The following is a 16,490-nucleotide window of genomic DNA, read 5'->3' as shown; positions in this document are numbered from 1 at the left end:
ACCCTTCGAGACATCGAAGAGCGCATCATCTCCAGACACTCCCCAACACCGTTCTTTTCTCATTTCCTTCGTTTTCACCGCAAAAAGCTTGTCGCACCGCTTTCGCTATGTCGAAGGGCAAAAAGGGCAAGAGCAAGGCCAAAGGCGGCTCGGCCAAGGGCACACCGCAGCGCGCGCAGTCCAAACGCCACTCATACCAATCATGGCCAGTACATGAGGAGAGTACGTTTGCGCTCTTTCCCCAATCGCCACATTGAGATTGGGCTGTATTGACTGTCACAGCCGCGACCGCCTCCAAATTCTCCCTCAAAGACGAGGCGAAATGGATGTCAAGTCACCGCACCGCTGCGTTTGAAGCTGGCAAGAAATTGCGACACATGCCTATCGAGTTCATAAGCGCCGGCCACCTCGAAGGCACGCTGAAGAAACTCACGCCTGACGCAGAGACGGTCCAGGTCTCATCTGAATCCAGCGCTGAATCCGTTACACCATACTCGCCCTCCTCCACCCCCGACAACACGTCAGCAATGGCACACATGGCCATTCGCAGTCCCTCGCCCGCGCCTTCTGAGGCTTCATCTTCGAGCGCCGACGAAGTGCTATTCAGAGGCCGTGGAAATCAGCCACCAGCTGCGCCTGCCGCCACCTCGTCCTCTCAACAGGCACCCAAAGCCACCTCTATTGCGAAGCCGCCACCCACATCATCCGCACACGCGACCGCACGACCATCACAGCCGACTCCTTCAACAGAGACCCCATCTGTTCAGACACCCGAGCTCACCGCTGCCTCTACTACCGACGATACATCCGTGGCAACGACAGCCAAGCTTCCAGTATCGGTTGAGCTCAGCATTCGAGGCAACGCTACATCTCAGCTGGAGGTAGAGGTGGACTCGGATGCCGATGACGTTGATCAAAACCAGTTCTCAAAGCGAAGAGGAGGCAGACCCGCGTGGGAAGGCACAACTACCGAGTGGCAACACCGGAGCAAACCAAATGTCGGATGGTTGCCTGGCAATGCCCGCCCTGACATGGACGCCTATCTGCGCGGCGAGGTAAACCCTCGCGACGCCGCGATAGATGACTACATGCAGAACATGGAGGAGTTTGGTCTTACCGAAGATATGATGGCTTCGTCTGGCTTCGCACGTCGTGAGATGGATCTGGATGCGGGCAGTCATAATGATTGGGAGTCAGCTTCTGGAAGCGAAGATGGTGGCAACGAAGATGCAGGCGATGGCACTGAGGAGTGGGACTCAGATATGCTGCAGGATTTCGACGACATGGACACCGCATCAGACGTCGCGGACAAAGTCGTTCGGATTCTATCAAAACGCATGCGCAAGAGTGGCCTCCAATATCTCTGCGTATACGAAGATTCGATAATAGACGAAGCTCGCTGGATCTCACCTACACACCTCAAGTCCGGTGACGAGAAGCTACTGATCAAAGCGTTTGAGGCAGAAGCTCACGAGCGTGAGCAGCAAATGCTCTCCAGCAGCGACTCCGAGGACGACTCCGAGGATGAGGACGATGAAGATGAAGAAGCTGAAGACTGGGATGATGAGACCATCGCAAAGGTCTTGCAGAAGCAAGAAGAGCTTGGTCTGGGTGGCGACGAAGTGATGCTCTATGGTGGCGATGAATATTTTGGTGGATCGGGTCCATCTAAGAACTACTCATATGGCGGTTACGGCAGGTCCAACAAAAAGGGAAAGGGACGCGGCCGGGGTAAGAGAGAACCTACTTTCCCCTCCGCTTCTGCCATGGTCGCGGCCCTTGAAATGGATCCATATGGCGGCTTTGACATCATGGACACTGAGCGCCCATCGCTTAAACCCAAGAAGAAGGGTCGTCGTGGTCAGCCACCGCCAGAATTGGATGACTCAGATCTGAATGAGCAGTTGCAAAGCGCGTGGGCGAACGACAGGGCCAAGAAGCGTGTGAGGAAGGCCGAGCGCGAAGAGTTGCGTCAACAAGGCTTGTTAGGTCGCAAGGGCAAGGGCCCCAACCTCAAGGTCAAGTACCAGGGTGGCCTCGATATGGAAGACATTGTCGAAGAGCTTCGTGAGTTCTTGCTAGGCGACATGCAGACATTGTCTCTCCCACCCATGGAGGCTTATCGCCGCGCCACCGTCCACCAAGCTGCTTCATTCTTCAACCTGAACTCGCGTTCTCGGGGAAGTGGTATGGACAGGTTCACCATCCTGTCCAAGACAAATCGTACCCGTACCTATACGGACGACGAATTCGATATCGCGATTGCGAAGAAGGGTTTCCAGAAACGCCTCAAAGGCCCTCTTTACTCAGAGGGTGGCGGTGGCGGCCGTCCGGGCAAGTATTCCACCGTCAAGCACAAGCAAGGTGGTGCGCGCACGCGTCCTCAACTGGGCTACAAAGATGGCGAGACTGTCGGTGCGAATGCGCCAGAGCTCGGTCCTGAGAGCAAGGGCCATGCCTTGATGATGAAAATGGGGTGGTCCAACGGTGAAGCTCTGGGTGCTGGCGACAACAAGGGCATCCTAAAGCCTATTCCCCACACTGTCAAGACCAATAAGGCTGGTTTGCAGTGATCGCGCTGTTTGTATCACGACATCCCTCAATGACGTTGCCTTTCCCGGGCGTTTACGAGGTGGTGTTACGACATTCCAGCTCAACCACACTCACATGCGCAGCACTGGTTGCGTTTGATATGGCATGTAGTACCTTGTGTATATCCTTGTGTATATTAGTACTGGCGAAGTCTGTGGCGTACGATGGGTTACCGATCATAGTACGTTTACAAAGGGCGATGGCATTGCATTGCGTGGCGGACACCGGCGGCGTTGTTTAGATCTTCCATCGTCGCCTGCAGATCCACCGCGGCGGCTCGTCATGCAGCTGTCATTTGGAGCTCGCGATACTTTTTTCTTCAATGCCGCTCAAGTATGTCTCTTGGACTCATGATCCTGTCGCGACATCGCTTGGGTAGGCATCAAAACCAAATCAAAATCGTACAAAAAAAATCAATAAAATACTAGAACTTATGAGCTGAGCCACGTAATGTGATGAACCCAGTGACTGTTACGTAGGTTGCTTTGGTGATGTATATGGCCGATGTAAGTACTGACAAAAACCTCGGGTTCTTGGTGTTCAATTTCTTCACAATAAAGCATGTCACCAAACCGATCGAAAAATCATAACACTGCACAACGCGTACTTTTTGCCTTTCAATAACGCGTCACAGTCTCTTTTCGACATCATGCCTCGTTGGGACGTGAGAAATCGCAGAAAAAAACGCGCGCACATATGTTTATACGCGTGGTATGCATACGAGGTAACCATCTAGCCAGCTCGATGAACTTGACTACCTTGCAATGGAACCCCATCGATACAATGAAGCTGAAAGGTGGAATAAGCCATTGTTCAATTCTTTCTATGCAGCAAGGTAGAGGCCGATTGTCAAATCGTTTCTTATTCACTCAAGCTAAAACACCATTCTGGAGTCTACATCCAGACCTGACTGTCCAAACAACAAGGGTTTAATGCACCTCGGAGACTACATACACACCCTCGCACGTGGGTCATATTCCACATGCCACCTAGTCTCCTACATTCTCCTGAAACTGGTCGCGATAGCTTGCTCAAACTGTTGCGTGGGAATAAAGTAGGCGCATTTGGATAATCGTTCGATGAGTCAAAGTTCCCACTGAAGGGCGTCAACCGACAGAAAGCCTCTAACAAGGCAAGCAGTCTGAGAGATCTATTCGTAAGATAATCGTGACAGAAAAGACACAGACACCACATGTGTAAGTCCCCAAATGTTATGTACGGAACGCCGAACTAGCCATGCTCCCCTTCTTAACCAACAAAACGCGTGCCGAAGTTGTAAATGATGCCAAATGAGGGTGTCATGTTCCCCAAAGTGTCAAGATGTAATGGATATCGTAGTGAAGGTCCTATTGTACTGGTTCGTCCGGGTTCTGCAATCTCTTCCCAGGGTAAGTATGCGAAACGAGCGGATTCGATCAAAACGCGGCGTATTCCTCGTTTGGTGGCAATTGATAGTTCTCTGCGTGCAGGCCCTTGAGCGCTTCCTCGCCGTCCTTGGTGAGGTCTGGCCTACCGACAGGTGTGACTGCGCCGGTGAAAAATCGTGGCTTCCACTCTTTCTCCGCCGCCTTTCGCTCTGCAGCCTTCTGCCGTTGCTTCTCTTCTATTTCTGTCTTGAGGTTCGTCGCCAGTCCATATTGCTTGCCTACTATGGCATTCGTGACGCCGTCCCAGAACTTGAGGGACTCGTTGGGAAGCTGCTGCTCGAGCGGTGGGACGATCTTGGCTACGGGGTCAAGCGGATTGAGGTCGATGATGAGGTTCTTCTCCTGCTTCATGTTAGGCTGTGATCCAGACCGCCGCTCAGTGTACTTACAGCGACCTTAGCAAATGGCTTGCTGCCAAGGGTATAGTAGACCTTGTCCTGCCAGTTGCCCTCTATCCGCGCGAGGACGTCTTTCTCCGCGACATCCTTGATCTTGGTAATCGAATCGTTGTTGGGGTCGTACTTGAAGATGACACCCAAGACCTTGTTTTGTGATCGGCCGAGCCAGCCTTCCTCCTGGTATTCTAGGATGACCTTCAGTCCGGTCTTTGGGCAGGTAACGAAGCAGCTGTCCGCGACAGAGACATTGAGGGAGCCTGTAGAGAAAGTTAACACCTTTGCGGTACTTGTATGCTCTCATAGCCTACCTCGCAGAATACCCCCAAGGTAGGCGGCTGGGTGAGTGAGTTGGTACTCCTCATTGCCTCGGTTCTTCAGGGTGATGAAGATACCCAGGTTGTGCGCTCCAGCCACCACTCGTACACTTGTACCTGTGAACTTGGCGCTCAGTTGATCATAACCGCGCGCACTGATGCCCTTCTCGGGACAGTCGACATAGAAGGCGGAGACGGGAGGGTGGTGGGAGGTTTGCTCGGTGAGGTAGGAGACGGTCACGGTCTTGCCATCGCCTTTGACGCTGTTGGAGGCGCTCGAGGGAGCCGAGTTGGGGGTCTTGAGGGTGGGGTGGGTGTCTTCGATCTTCCAGTTGCACTGCGAGAGTCAGTAACCAGCTCGTGTAATTTCCGACGGAAGCGTACCCTGAAGAACTCGCCCAAAGTAGAGTTGTAGGGCTTGCAAGGCTTGCCCTTGACGTATTTCTGTTCCAGCATTAGCTATGCCTTCCTCGCCGGAGCGTGCCTCATACCAGGTCCTTGGTAAACCAGAAGCGCAAGCACCCCAGCATGCGCCCCAGATCATCATCCGAATCTCCGATACTGTGGAGGTCAGTAACCACTTTTGCAGTGTGCATCTGACTTATGCTAACCTGATGAATGTGTCGGGCCTGTCCAAGTAGTGCCAGTACTCTGCTCTCGGTCAGATGATAGTCCGGCTACAGCGACTTGCGAGGCTAGCCATCGCAGTTCTATATTCATATAACGTACCCAAGTTCGGCCTTGGTTCGAGGAGTTGTGCGGGGAGGGAGAAGCGGACAGCAGCGAGGTCGGAGACGCCAATAAACCTGAGAAGGACGGAGTTAGCTTTCGCGTGTCTGCTGTGACCAGATGGTGCTACGTTACCTCCTCAAAATGCCCAGGAAGGTCTTGAACTTGGAGCTGTCATCCGGAGCCTTCTCCACGGCAGCGCTTGACGGTGTGGCAGCCCGCGAATTGTCCCGCGAGTTGAGGGCGGACGTGGTTGCAGAGCCCGGTTGGGCCTTCTCTGGCGCAAGGTCCGCCATGGTTGCTGGGATATGGGTTTTACTCAAGAGAGTAATAGCAAGTGGAGATAGAGGCGCGAAGCTATATCTAGGTAACGATCGATGATGTCGTCAGGTGTTGAGGCGGTGCGCTTTTCGGGTTCCCTTGGCACGCGCCGGAGCTCTGACGTAGCGCAGCCGATAGCCTTCAACCTGGTCGCAGCGGGGTAGTGGAGAGAAGGGGGAGCAGTAGCAGGTGGAAAACAGCATGCACATGCAAGTTGGGTGGTTATCTCAAGTTGCAGGGGCTGCTGTTCTTCTGCTTAGCGTGCCGTTATCGTACCTCTAATCCCAAGATGCGCGTCTGCTGCAAGGTCGAAACGCGCAATAGGGACATGCATAACAGATCGTGCATCGCTTGATTGGGTGCAGTCTCGCCACCCGACTCTCCCCCCTACCAGGTTTCACAACTACAAATAGCCCACTTCACACACGTGGAACCGCATGAGATGTGTAAGAGAACTCATGATCTATTTTGCTGAGACGCAAATCCATCGACTCAAGCGTGATGCTGCAGCCTGACGTTCTCGCTTCCAATAAATGCACACAACGACGCCAAAGCTCCAGTCGTGCAGGCTAATGCGTGATCGATTTGATCGACAGTGCAAATGACCGTCGGCCGCCCCTAAACGCCGTCCATCGTACCCTGCGCTATCGTAAAGTCATCAATCATCCCATTCCCGCCATACGCCAATCTCGCAGGCCTTGGGCGTGTCGGTGTAGATTTCCACATCGTACCATTCCTCTACCGGTCCCCCAGAGCCTGACAGCCTATCAAGAACGAGCCATAGTTCGCCTTGCATCCCGAGCTTCGGATCGATGTTGACGCTCTCGGACCGAACCGTAGCAGTGTCAGAGTACTCTCCTTGCTCACTTGCGATGATGAACTTGCGCTCCGGGCCTCGACCCATCTCGACACTCAATCGGAACGGACTGCGCGCTAGCTTGCCCAAATCGACGGCGCGAGGGCTCGTTGCTTTCGAGAATCTGGCGATGATGGTATACGAAGCTAAGCGCCTAGGCCACAATGGGGCAGCAACCTTATGTATGCTGGCACCAAAGCACGCCGGAGCGAGCTTCATCGAGAGCAATCCCGCCCCGTCGCGCGGCACTTGCTTCAACACCACCTCGCTTGTGCTGTCAACTCGGAGTTGGTAGTCACCAGTCAGACCAGCTTCAAACAAGGAGCAAATGATTGTGTAGGAGCCTGGTTGAAGGTCTTTGATCTCTGCGAGGACACATCCACTGCGATGGTCACCCGAGTCTGCTAGCACATCGCGACTCTGCAAGCGATATAACCTCTTTCCGTATCCTAGAGCAAGTTTGACGTGTAGGGGATGTTCATGGTTCGTGCTGGTGAGTAAGATGGCCAGCGAGCTACGCTCGCGGACAGTGAGCGAATACTGAGGATTGTCGAAATATTTCGATGAGTCTGTACCACCACCGGCCGTCTGCCTTGTCCATGCACCTTCCTCAGTCTTCTGCGACGGGTACCGCTGCGCCGCCTGTTCCAGCGTAATCGGAAAGTTCGCAAACGCAGACAAGGAGAAAGTGTACAGTGATGGAGGTAAGTCATCTTGATCGATCACCACTGTGTATGTCGAGTTGGCATCCGCGTCACTGCGAAGAAGACATTGCGGTGTAGTAACGTAGTCGCTCGATTCCAGGTATGTGTCCTTCATGTATAGGCGTTCTCCCTGGCCGTTGCAAATGTATATGCTCATGTATCCCTTCGGTGCATCCCCTTGGGTGTTGACTTGAGTGTCGGGACGAATGCTTCCGTCGTTGAACGCATCTGACTCCTCTTTGGTGACTGCTGGTACGTCCCGGAAATGGCGACTAAGAAGAAACCATACAGGTCCAGCACCTTTGGACGTAAAGGCGAATTGTGGATGCTTGACAATGCAACCGCCTGGCGACGATGACTCTATGTTCCACTCGAAATGAATGTCTTGTCGATAGCGGAAAAGACCAGGGTTCCAATTCAGATACAGGCTCTCGAAGTGTTGTATGACCTGCTCCAATCCAATCCAGAATGTCGTCGGATGCGGCCGATCCTGAGTGGGGACACTATCCCTGTGATAACTCTCAAGGCTGTAATTAGAACCACGACTGGAGGTAGACGCAGGCGGATCCATGGCCGTCACAGCCGAAGGGCGAGGACCGCGCCAGCCTTTGCCTTCGACCCATGGATTCTTGATAAGCAACAGACGATCATGCTCCGTCTCCCTCATGTCCAGCACGACGTAACTGTGTTGGCCCTCGAGACCAAGTTCACGCTCCTGCCTGGTCGACATCTTGCCAGTACCTGCTGTGACCAGAACATCGCCGTACAGGAAGGCGGTGTGTATGCGCTTCCATATCTGATCCGGAACCGTATCGGCCCTATAAGAGTTAGTATGGTCAGCTATGGGATTAGAGAAGAAACAACTTACTCTTGCAAGAAGACCTGTTCTGGTATCCAGCCCGTCAAGGTCCAGAGATCACTGCACGAGTTGCTTCCAGGGAAATCGTAACCGCCGCGAACTTTCAGGTATGCTTTCTCAAGTAGTGCTGGCCATAAGAGGGCTGGATTACGGCGGTCGAAGACATGAAGCAGACGATGTGTCTTTGAGACTGGTAGTCGATCATCGATAACCACCTTTCTCCAACAGCCGTTGAAGTTGAGTCGTACGATGTACTTGCCATTAGATGAGGTTAACGGCTTTCCAAGGTGCTTGTCATATGGATATATCTTGTTCGTGAGCATCTGCCACATTTAGTACCGAGACTGCAGAATTTCTGGGGATGGCAAACCTGATCGTGACCGCGTTCTGAGCGAGCAATACCAGCGCATAAGCTTGTGACCACCGAGCAATCTGAAGCTGCATCCTGTACAAGATCGAGAGGCCTCGTGCTAGACATCAGGGGCCCGATACCAGCCCTACCGTTAGGGAACTGCGAGGGTGGCGGCACAGCTTCTTTGGCACGCAGCCAACCGAGAAAGAACTGCTGTTGGTATGAAGACAGACTCAGATCTCGCGTATCCCTGTCGCTGTCAGTATGTCTGAACACCCCCAGTATGACCATCAGGTAACGTACGTGTAGGCAGCCTCGCCTTCCGACACGAATTCATCCGCAGATGGAGTCTTGTCCCAAGGTGGAAACTTGAAGCCATTGACTGTCGAAGCCTTCAACAAAATGATGCTTTCTTTTGTGGGTAGTTTCCTGCTCGAAATCGGCTCTCGTAGCCTGTGTATCTGAGAATAAGGTGCGGTTGAGGGCGTTAGAGCTGCTGTTTGCGACTCGGGTACTCCAGGCTGGGACTCTGCGCTAGAGGGCTGTGACACTGCAGATGAATTCAACACGGATTCGTGTCCGTTCTTCGGATGGTTGTCACGGTCAATGTTGGCGTTTGAGCTATCTTCGTGTGACGCATCAGTGACTGCACTTGGTACATCGATTGGAAAGGCGTCATCCGAAAGATCAATAAGCGGCATTAAATCTCGGCGCGCATCTTGCTGGAAAGAAGGAACGGCTGAAGAGAGATCTGACTGATGAACGAATGCTGAGAACGAAGAAGCTGATGATTTACCTGAAGCTGCTGGACCGTCGATAGGTCCTGTAGTCGAAGAAAGAGCCCAGCGGGACGTGTTTGAACGCGAAGTCGAGTCTTCAAAGGTTGTACCTGGGGTTGCAGTCCCGGCAACCTCCTTGGCCCATTGACCTACTCGCTCATCTCTGGAGCTGGAGGACTGGGGTTTGACTAGAGGTGTCCATGTGTCATCGGCCTTGATGCGATCGGCACGAGTCAACATCTCGCTGCATTGCGCCTTGAGCTCCTTCCTTTCGTCTGGGTTTGACGATAGTTGGATCGCCTCCATGAGGTTCTCGGCCACGCTGATTGCAAGACTGAATGCTTCATCCTTGGTAGTGGCTTTGTCAACCCGCGAGCGATAGTCCTGGTAGCTTGATTAGTTGGGACTACAACGCGGGACTTGATGTTGCAGCGAGAAGTTAGTTGTCTGTATCACATACGCTTGCGGCCGCCTTGTAAGCCTCAATCTCAGTAGCCCGGTCAGCCATCGTAAATAGCTTGAGACAGGACACGGTAAGAGAAATTTGACCAATACTAGCAGCGACGACGAAGCTACTTGCGTTGTGCCATAGCGATGCGACTGACTATGGGTGAGTGGAGTCAAGGCGCACTAAGAAGCTGTGATGGTGCTTTGGTGTTGTGATGTTGTGATCTGGGGCGGAGTCTTTAGCGCGACGCACGTTCCTGCCAAACGGCCGTCGCGACTGCCAGTTGCAGCAGGAACAGCCAGTTCCAGCGCATAAGTGACGAATCTAGACGTCTCCTTCCACGTGAGAGGCATGTCCAGCCAGGCACGGCTTGCTCACTTTCACCGAAGTGATCGACAGCGGCTGCGGTGAAGGAAGGCCCAAGGGAGCAGGGTGTGTCGTCATCCGAACCTGAACCTCGGCCTCTAGGACCTCGGGAGAGGTCAGCCATGCATGCGACAGCGCTATCGCGTTGCGGGCACCATGAACGTCCCCTGCCCGCTTTTTCTAACTTCCGATGCTGCTATCTCCAGTCTTCAGATTATTACTGTCATGATGAGATAGTCCGAATTAGTCGCTGATTCCACACCATATCCTCCGCCCGTCACACACTCCGCAGTCGCAACACTTCGCCAAGCCTTAGCAACTGTGCTCGACTACCACTATGGCCGGCCAGTCAAAGGTAGAAACTCTTCCACCATGGGGTAATGCTGTCGCAGGCGCCGCTGGTGCCGTCATCGCAAACACCCTTGTCTACCCCCTAGATTTGTACGTCGCAGATTCCCCGAGCCTTTTTGGGCAGAACGCAAAGATACTAACACAACCTCAGGATCAAGACGCGACTACAGGTCCAGGTTAAGCGCTCGCCTACGTCCAACGACCCCAATCCCGCCGACCACGAACACTACGATGGCGCCATCGACGCGTTGCAGAAGGTCTTTGCGCAGGAGGGTCTTTCTGGACTATACGCCGGCATAGGAGGCTCTCTGCTCGGCGTAGCATCGACCAACTTCGCTTATTTCTACTGGTATACCGTTGTACGCAGCCTCTACATGGCGAACCGCACGCTTCAAACGTCACCGAGCACGCCGGTCGAACTCTCCCTTGGAGCGCTCGCGGGAGCGCTCGCCCAGCTTTTCACAATCCCGGTCGCAGTCGTAACGACGAGGCAACAGACCATGAGCAAGGCGGAGCGCAAGGGCATGATCGCTACGGCTATGGACGTGGTCAACGGCGATGACGGCTGGACGGGGCTTTGGCGAGGACTCAGGGCGAGTCTGGTGCTCGTCATCAACCCATCAATCACATACGGAGCGTACCAGCGATTACGGGAAGTCATGTACCCAGGAAAGAAGACGCTGAAGCCCCTCGAGGCGTTCCGTAAGCCATGGCCACTACCATAACTCAAGGAAAGCTACTAACATCTGTCAGTCATCGGAGCCATGTCCAAGACGCTTGCCACAATCGCAACCCAGCCGCTCATCGTCGCGAAAGTCGGTCTTCAATCGAAACCTCCACCAGCCCGGAACGGAAAGCCTTTCAAGTCCTTCACCGAAGTCATGCAATACATCATACAACACGAAGGCCCGGCGGCGCTATTCAAGGGCATCGGACCCCAGATCCTCAAGGGCCTGCTCGTCCAAGGTTTCCTCATGATGACCAAAGAGCGCATTGAGCTTTCCTTCATCTTGCTATTCCGATACTTCCGCCAAGTACGCGCCGAGAAGCTCCAGAAGCTGGCGAATATTGCGGCAGAAAAGGCCGGTAAGGCAGCACCGATACTGGCCAAGTAGGCCTTGGCTTGCTGGCATATCCTTACCTTCATCTCAAGTGTATATATTCGACTTTATACTTGGTTACGGAGGCGGATTGGCCGAGCGTTGTGTTGATTTCAATCTGGCGTTTGGCATTGATTGTTACCGCGGTTATACACATAGTCTGTCTTGTAAGCATTCTTGAATTTCTACCATTGTGTACACTGTGCTGGTGATGTGTCATGACCATCGTTGCGGCCACGCTAGCGGAGGCGCCGTGCGGAGGCTGTGAAGAGATCCGAGCAACAATGTCCATTCACGCAAAGAAAACCTTAACTAGAACGCCACACTAAGTCTCCGCTAAGGTGCCACTATATCACACCGGTCTTCGTTTTAGCGCTTCTTACTTCTCAGGTTTATCAACAATTAGGAACACTGCCCAGGTGATCACGCACATTAGACTTACAACTCATTGGTATCGCTGTAGCTCCAATACTTTACTCCTACCACCTACTGCAAATCCACAGCATCCGTAACTACAGATGTGCTACCTCCGACCTACAAAGTACGCATGCGGCCATGTTTCTCCTATCCACAAACCAGGCCGCCAACGCCCAAGTGCCGAAGAGGATGCTAATCAATCAGACCCATACGCTGAGGTAAGATCCGAGGCATACGAAATGTATATAAGACATATACTGACTTCGATATAGTGGCCAACACATGACGACACTACGTTGAACGGGTGCCAGGATTCTAATCGTAGAGGTGCGCGATGCCCGGACCTTTTGGAGAACTTGGAGGTGGTATATCAAGAGGAGGAGGGCGGCGAGTGTGATGAGTGTAAGGCGAAGAAAAAGTGCACAGTCTTGTAGGGGAAGATGGAGTGAGCCGATTGAGGGTACGTGAAACAGCTATGAATCACGTTGATAGGAAGGTAGGTCTCATAGTCGCGGTACAAACTGCGTCTCATCGGTAGCGATGCTCATAGCAGTGTCATGTAATCTACGAAGATATTTGTGCGGGTTGACAAGTATCCTCCAGTCGGCTGCCGAGTAATGACATATCCATGTATGCCGATGTACGCGACGGTACGTGAGTTAACCATGCCATCTAGAGTCTCCTTCCCACAGGCCCAGCCCGAGAGCCTCCTGCTTGATAGCATAGTACCTGTCTCGCTCCTTAAGCTGATCTATGTTAAATGTATTTCGACTTTACAGAATGGTTCCACTTACCCTGTGCTCCGTGGCCTCACGACTCTGATCCTCATAACTAGGATTATCCCAGCTTTCATCGTACTCGGTTTGTCGGCGAAAAGTGAAGAGCCTAGGGAAGCCCTCGTCATCGTGTTCCTGTCTTTCCAGCATGTAGGTATCATTCCACGCCTGGCGGTCCATTTGTGGAGAGTAAACCGACTCGAGAGCTCCATCGTTTCCACGTACGGGGTACCACGGCGTGGTCTCGCCAACGCGCACCAGGGACAGCGTTTCGAGTACATGGCAGTGTTCGAAGAAACTCCTAGCTACGAAACTTTGCTCTTCGTCGAGCTCATGTTCCCAATACATATCCCCAACGGCGCTGCCATCTCCTGAATCGTCATCGGAGAACTGCTCTTCCTCATCTTCATCGGTGATCTCTTGCCTGGCAGTAATGGAGAGATTGGTGAGCCTCTGAAACAAGCCGAAAGCGGTTGCGAAACTCTAAGTATAAATTAACATGAAAAAACGTTACAACGAGTAGCACTATGCGCTCGTACACTGATCTGTTCATGGCCAATTGCGCCTCTCAAGACCAAGCTCTGGAGATCTGGTAAATACTGGTGCAAGCGTTGTATGTCTTCCAGTTGCCACGCGTCACAGCAAATTTCGACAAGTTTCAATCTCTTGAGAGTTGCGACCGTCTCCATCAGACCATCGTGACCAAGGTTGTACTCAAGAGCCAGTGTTTCGGTGTTAGGACAGGCCTCCACCAGGAATGACCAGTCGCCATGTGACAGAATGCGTAGACGTAGGACCTTGGGAAGAGTAACTTCATGGCGCTGGAAGGTCGCTCGTAGGCCGGATATATCGACGTCCTTACGATGTGTAATGGACAGCTCAACGAGAGACACCATCTTCGGAAGAGCCTTGGCAAGTCGAGTCCTGCAGAATGTTGTCTTGCCTCTCGACGTGGTGACTATATCACAAGCCCTTTGGATTTATGAGATTAGCATAGAAACGACCCGAATGCCCAAACTATCCATAATACAGACCCATACATACTTGATGGCTGGTAGAACCTCAGGAAGGGATGGAATAAGCGGATTGCCTTCCAAATCTCTCAAGCGTCGATTGAGGGCGCCCATGGAAGAGGCGCAACGGAAAACATGCGCGAAAAGCTTGGGAATAGAGATTGCTCGCATTCTCTTGCTCACTAGTGACAGGCAGAAAAGCGAAGTGCCTTTAGCACGAAAGCCAAAGCCCGTCTTCGGTTCCTTGCGCCCGATATTCCAGTTCCAGTGGCAGACCTGCATTGTGGATTCCTCGTGAATGTAGTCTATAACGATGGCAAGAACATCGTTATTCAGACCATCAAGGGTAAGTTGCTGAAACGGGACTGCCTGGGGACAATGCAGTCCTTGCACAGGTGCTGATGTCGGTTGTGGTGGAGTTGGCGGACGAGAGGGCAACCATTGTAGAGCGTAGGGATCTGAAGATCGCAGTGCTGGTGTCAGAACGGGGACCTGCTGGGAACCTCGAGTCGGGACTTCTGTGGAATCCTCCAGCACTTGTTGAGGCTTATGCGGATCAGGCGAAGCTGCTGTAGGCTGAGGGGATGAGTTTGTCATGGTTAGTGCGAGTGATCAACTTCCACCGAGTGGATTCGTATGCCTCAGATGACCTCGAAGGACCTGCTGCCGTGAACGGCTGCGTCTCGGTACGAAATGAGCTGGGAAGAAGAGTGCTAAGAGAAGATGAGAGGAAGCTGGTAGACGCGTCCGCCTAGGTGATTGCTCGCGTGACTAGCGCGTCACTCTAGTCCGCATTTGGTGAAAGGCCCTTCCAAACCCTCTCGGGTCGCCCTTCCGTCATTCTGTGATGGGAATGCCTAGGTGTAAAAGTTCCAGCATACAAGACGATACAATCTTCCGAAGAGCAAGACAAGTCGGCGCTCACGCGAGTTTGATTCGAACCTCACCACAAGATGGATGTGTGCGCGGGCGCCGACATGATCTCGAAATGCAGCAATCAAGCAGGATACTTTCGCATGTATGCTTACGAGATATAGGTTATAGCTTGCCACTCTCAAGCTTCAGCTGGAATCTGAGCGGGCTTGTACGCAATACACGGTACAATAGTGGAAATGGATGTGATTGACGTCATCGATACAAGGGCATGTCATACTAAGGTCAGTAACTATACAGTCTGTTTAAATGTACCCACCTCGCCAGCACACTCCCATCCCAATAGCACTCTGTATCTACCACAATCATGTCCGAGTCATCAAATCAATTACCATGGCATTCCATACCGTCATCCACCGCAACATGCAAAGTCCACCTCATTCAGGCCGGCGGCATCCACATCCCTACAGACATGGTCTTGCTTCCCGGTCCGGACAAGCCGCAAGACCCGAACGACTCTAAAGACGAGAATGGAAAACGCAAGTCGTTCTATGCTCCAGATTACGTGTTCCTCATCGAGCACACAGCCACCGGGAATAAGTACATTTTCGACCTAGGCATGCGAAAAGATCTGGAGAACCTTCCGCCTCTTCTCGTCGAAGGCGCTTTACCAAACTTCAAGTGCGAGCCAAAGTCTCCAGCCGAGATACTGCAAGAGCATGGATCACCTGATCAACAGCCCGACAAAGTCAACGCCGTTATCTTCTCGCACATGCACTTTGATCATGTTGGCGATGGAGCCAAAGCTGGGTTTGAGGAGGCGGAGCTGTGGGTTGGACCGACCTGCTGTACCTACGCGAGACCGGGTTATCCGGTCGACGAGAAGGCTCCTACGCTTAGCGAGACTTTGCCGGTTGATGGTAGCAGAAAGATTGTGGAGAGCTATGTACCAGACGATGTTTTGAGAGAAGCAGGAGATAAGAGGGCAGGTCAGGTCATGGAAGGCTTGGTAAAGGGAAAGTACGCTGCTGTCGATCTAAAGAAGCCTGAATGGATTGGTCTCGGTGCATTTGATCGCGCATATGACGTCTTCGGTGACGGCTCAGCATACATCGTGGACGCGCCAGGACATTCTCCGGGCCATCAAATGATGCTAGTGCGAACAACATCGAGCTCGAATGACAAAGAGAGTACGTTTGTACTGCTCGCTGGTGACTGTTACCACCACCTTGACGTTCTCAAAGAGCCCAAGCGCACTGCGAGACCACCATATGCGAAGTCAGGCATGCACGCCGACCCAGAACAGGCAGTGGATACAATGCTGCGCACGAGAGAATATTCGCGGAAAGATAACGTGTGGGTCATTGGAGCCCATGATACCAGTGTCGGCGAGGGCATCAAGCCCGGAGTGAGGGAGATAGAAGGATTGGTAGAGATTAACGATTGGTCAGCGAAGGGTTGGAAAAAAGGAATGTAGAACATACCAAAGTATCACGATGACCAATTCATCGTAAGCAAACTATAGGGTTCACCCTCCATCGATCATCATATTTGTAATCATTCACATGCTCCGACACCAAGCTCTTGGCTCCCGAGACACCAAAAGCTTGACCACCGTCTCCTCTCCCGAGTTTGCGTCACACTGTCCGCGGCCCACCCATGACCACCGCGTCCTGACAAGGACCACCCAGCCCCATCGCTCGGTAACAAGCGTAGATCCCGCGGAGTCCGAGCATTGCCGTTACCCGTGGCGAGGAGCGGTTCATCTCGCGATGCGGCACGCAGGGTTTCGGAGTGTTTGAGTGGCTTGGACGC

General features: G+C 52.8%; 6 protein-coding genes across 6 annotated transcripts; 3 read left to right on the top strand and 3 right to left on the bottom strand.

Annotated features, from left to right (window-relative positions):
- Positions 1-107: 107 nt before the first annotated feature.
- Positions 108-2,573, top strand: J4E87_003915 (uncharacterized protein; the record flags this gene model as incomplete). Its single annotated transcript, XM_049375539.1, has 2 exons — positions 108-222; positions 283-2,573. The coding sequence occupies 2 exons, from the start codon at positions 108-110 to the stop codon at positions 2,571-2,573; spliced, it is 2,406 nt and encodes an 801-aa protein (XP_049234524.1).
- Positions 2,574-4,007: 1,434 nt separating this feature from the next.
- On the bottom strand, positions 4,008-5,756 carry J4E87_003914 (uncharacterized protein; the record flags this gene model as incomplete). The annotated part of the gene is made up of 8 exons (XM_049375538.1): positions 4,008-4,361; positions 4,409-4,674; positions 4,726-5,068; positions 5,116-5,175; positions 5,223-5,292; positions 5,343-5,385; positions 5,461-5,537; positions 5,596-5,756. The coding sequence occupies 8 exons, from the start codon at positions 5,754-5,756 to the stop codon at positions 4,008-4,010; spliced, it is 1,374 nt and encodes a 457-aa protein (XP_049234523.1).
- Positions 5,757-6,439: 683 nt separating this feature from the next.
- Positions 6,440-9,839, bottom strand: J4E87_003913 (uncharacterized protein; the record flags this gene model as incomplete). Its single annotated transcript, XM_049375537.1, has 5 exons — positions 6,440-8,159; positions 8,210-8,523; positions 8,571-8,802; positions 8,856-9,715; positions 9,792-9,839. The coding sequence occupies 5 exons, from the start codon at positions 9,837-9,839 to the stop codon at positions 6,440-6,442; spliced, it is 3,174 nt and encodes a 1,057-aa protein (XP_049234522.1).
- Positions 9,840-10,482: 643 nt separating this feature from the next.
- Positions 10,483-11,611, top strand: J4E87_003912 (uncharacterized protein; the record flags this gene model as incomplete). Its single annotated transcript, XM_049375536.1, has 3 exons — positions 10,483-10,586; positions 10,648-11,198; positions 11,250-11,611. The coding sequence occupies 3 exons, from the start codon at positions 10,483-10,485 to the stop codon at positions 11,609-11,611; spliced, it is 1,017 nt and encodes a 338-aa protein (XP_049234521.1).
- A 1,061-nt stretch (positions 11,612-12,672) lies between these two features.
- J4E87_003911 (uncharacterized protein) lies at positions 12,673-13,916 on the bottom strand (the record flags this gene model as incomplete). Its single annotated transcript, XM_049375535.1, has 4 exons — positions 12,673-12,759; positions 12,808-13,272; positions 13,329-13,713; positions 13,834-13,916. The coding sequence occupies 4 exons, from the start codon at positions 13,914-13,916 to the stop codon at positions 12,673-12,675; spliced, it is 1,020 nt and encodes a 339-aa protein (XP_049234520.1).
- Positions 13,917-15,042: 1,126 nt separating this feature from the next.
- J4E87_003910 (uncharacterized protein) lies at positions 15,043-16,152 on the top strand (the record flags this gene model as incomplete). Its single annotated transcript, XM_049375534.1, has 1 exon — positions 15,043-16,152. The coding sequence occupies one exon, from the start codon at positions 15,043-15,045 to the stop codon at positions 16,150-16,152; it is 1,110 nt and encodes a 369-aa protein (XP_049234519.1).
- Positions 16,153-16,490: the final 338 nt, after the last annotated feature.

This window comes from Alternaria ethzedia (assembly GCF_023757985.1).
Source record: "Alternaria ethzedia strain BMP 0044 chromosome Unknown scaffold_7, whole genome shotgun sequence".
NCBI classification, from domain to species: domain Eukaryota; kingdom Fungi; phylum Ascomycota; class Dothideomycetes; order Pleosporales; family Pleosporaceae; genus Alternaria; species Alternaria ethzedia.
This window is presented reverse-complemented; position numbering and strand designations above follow the sequence as displayed.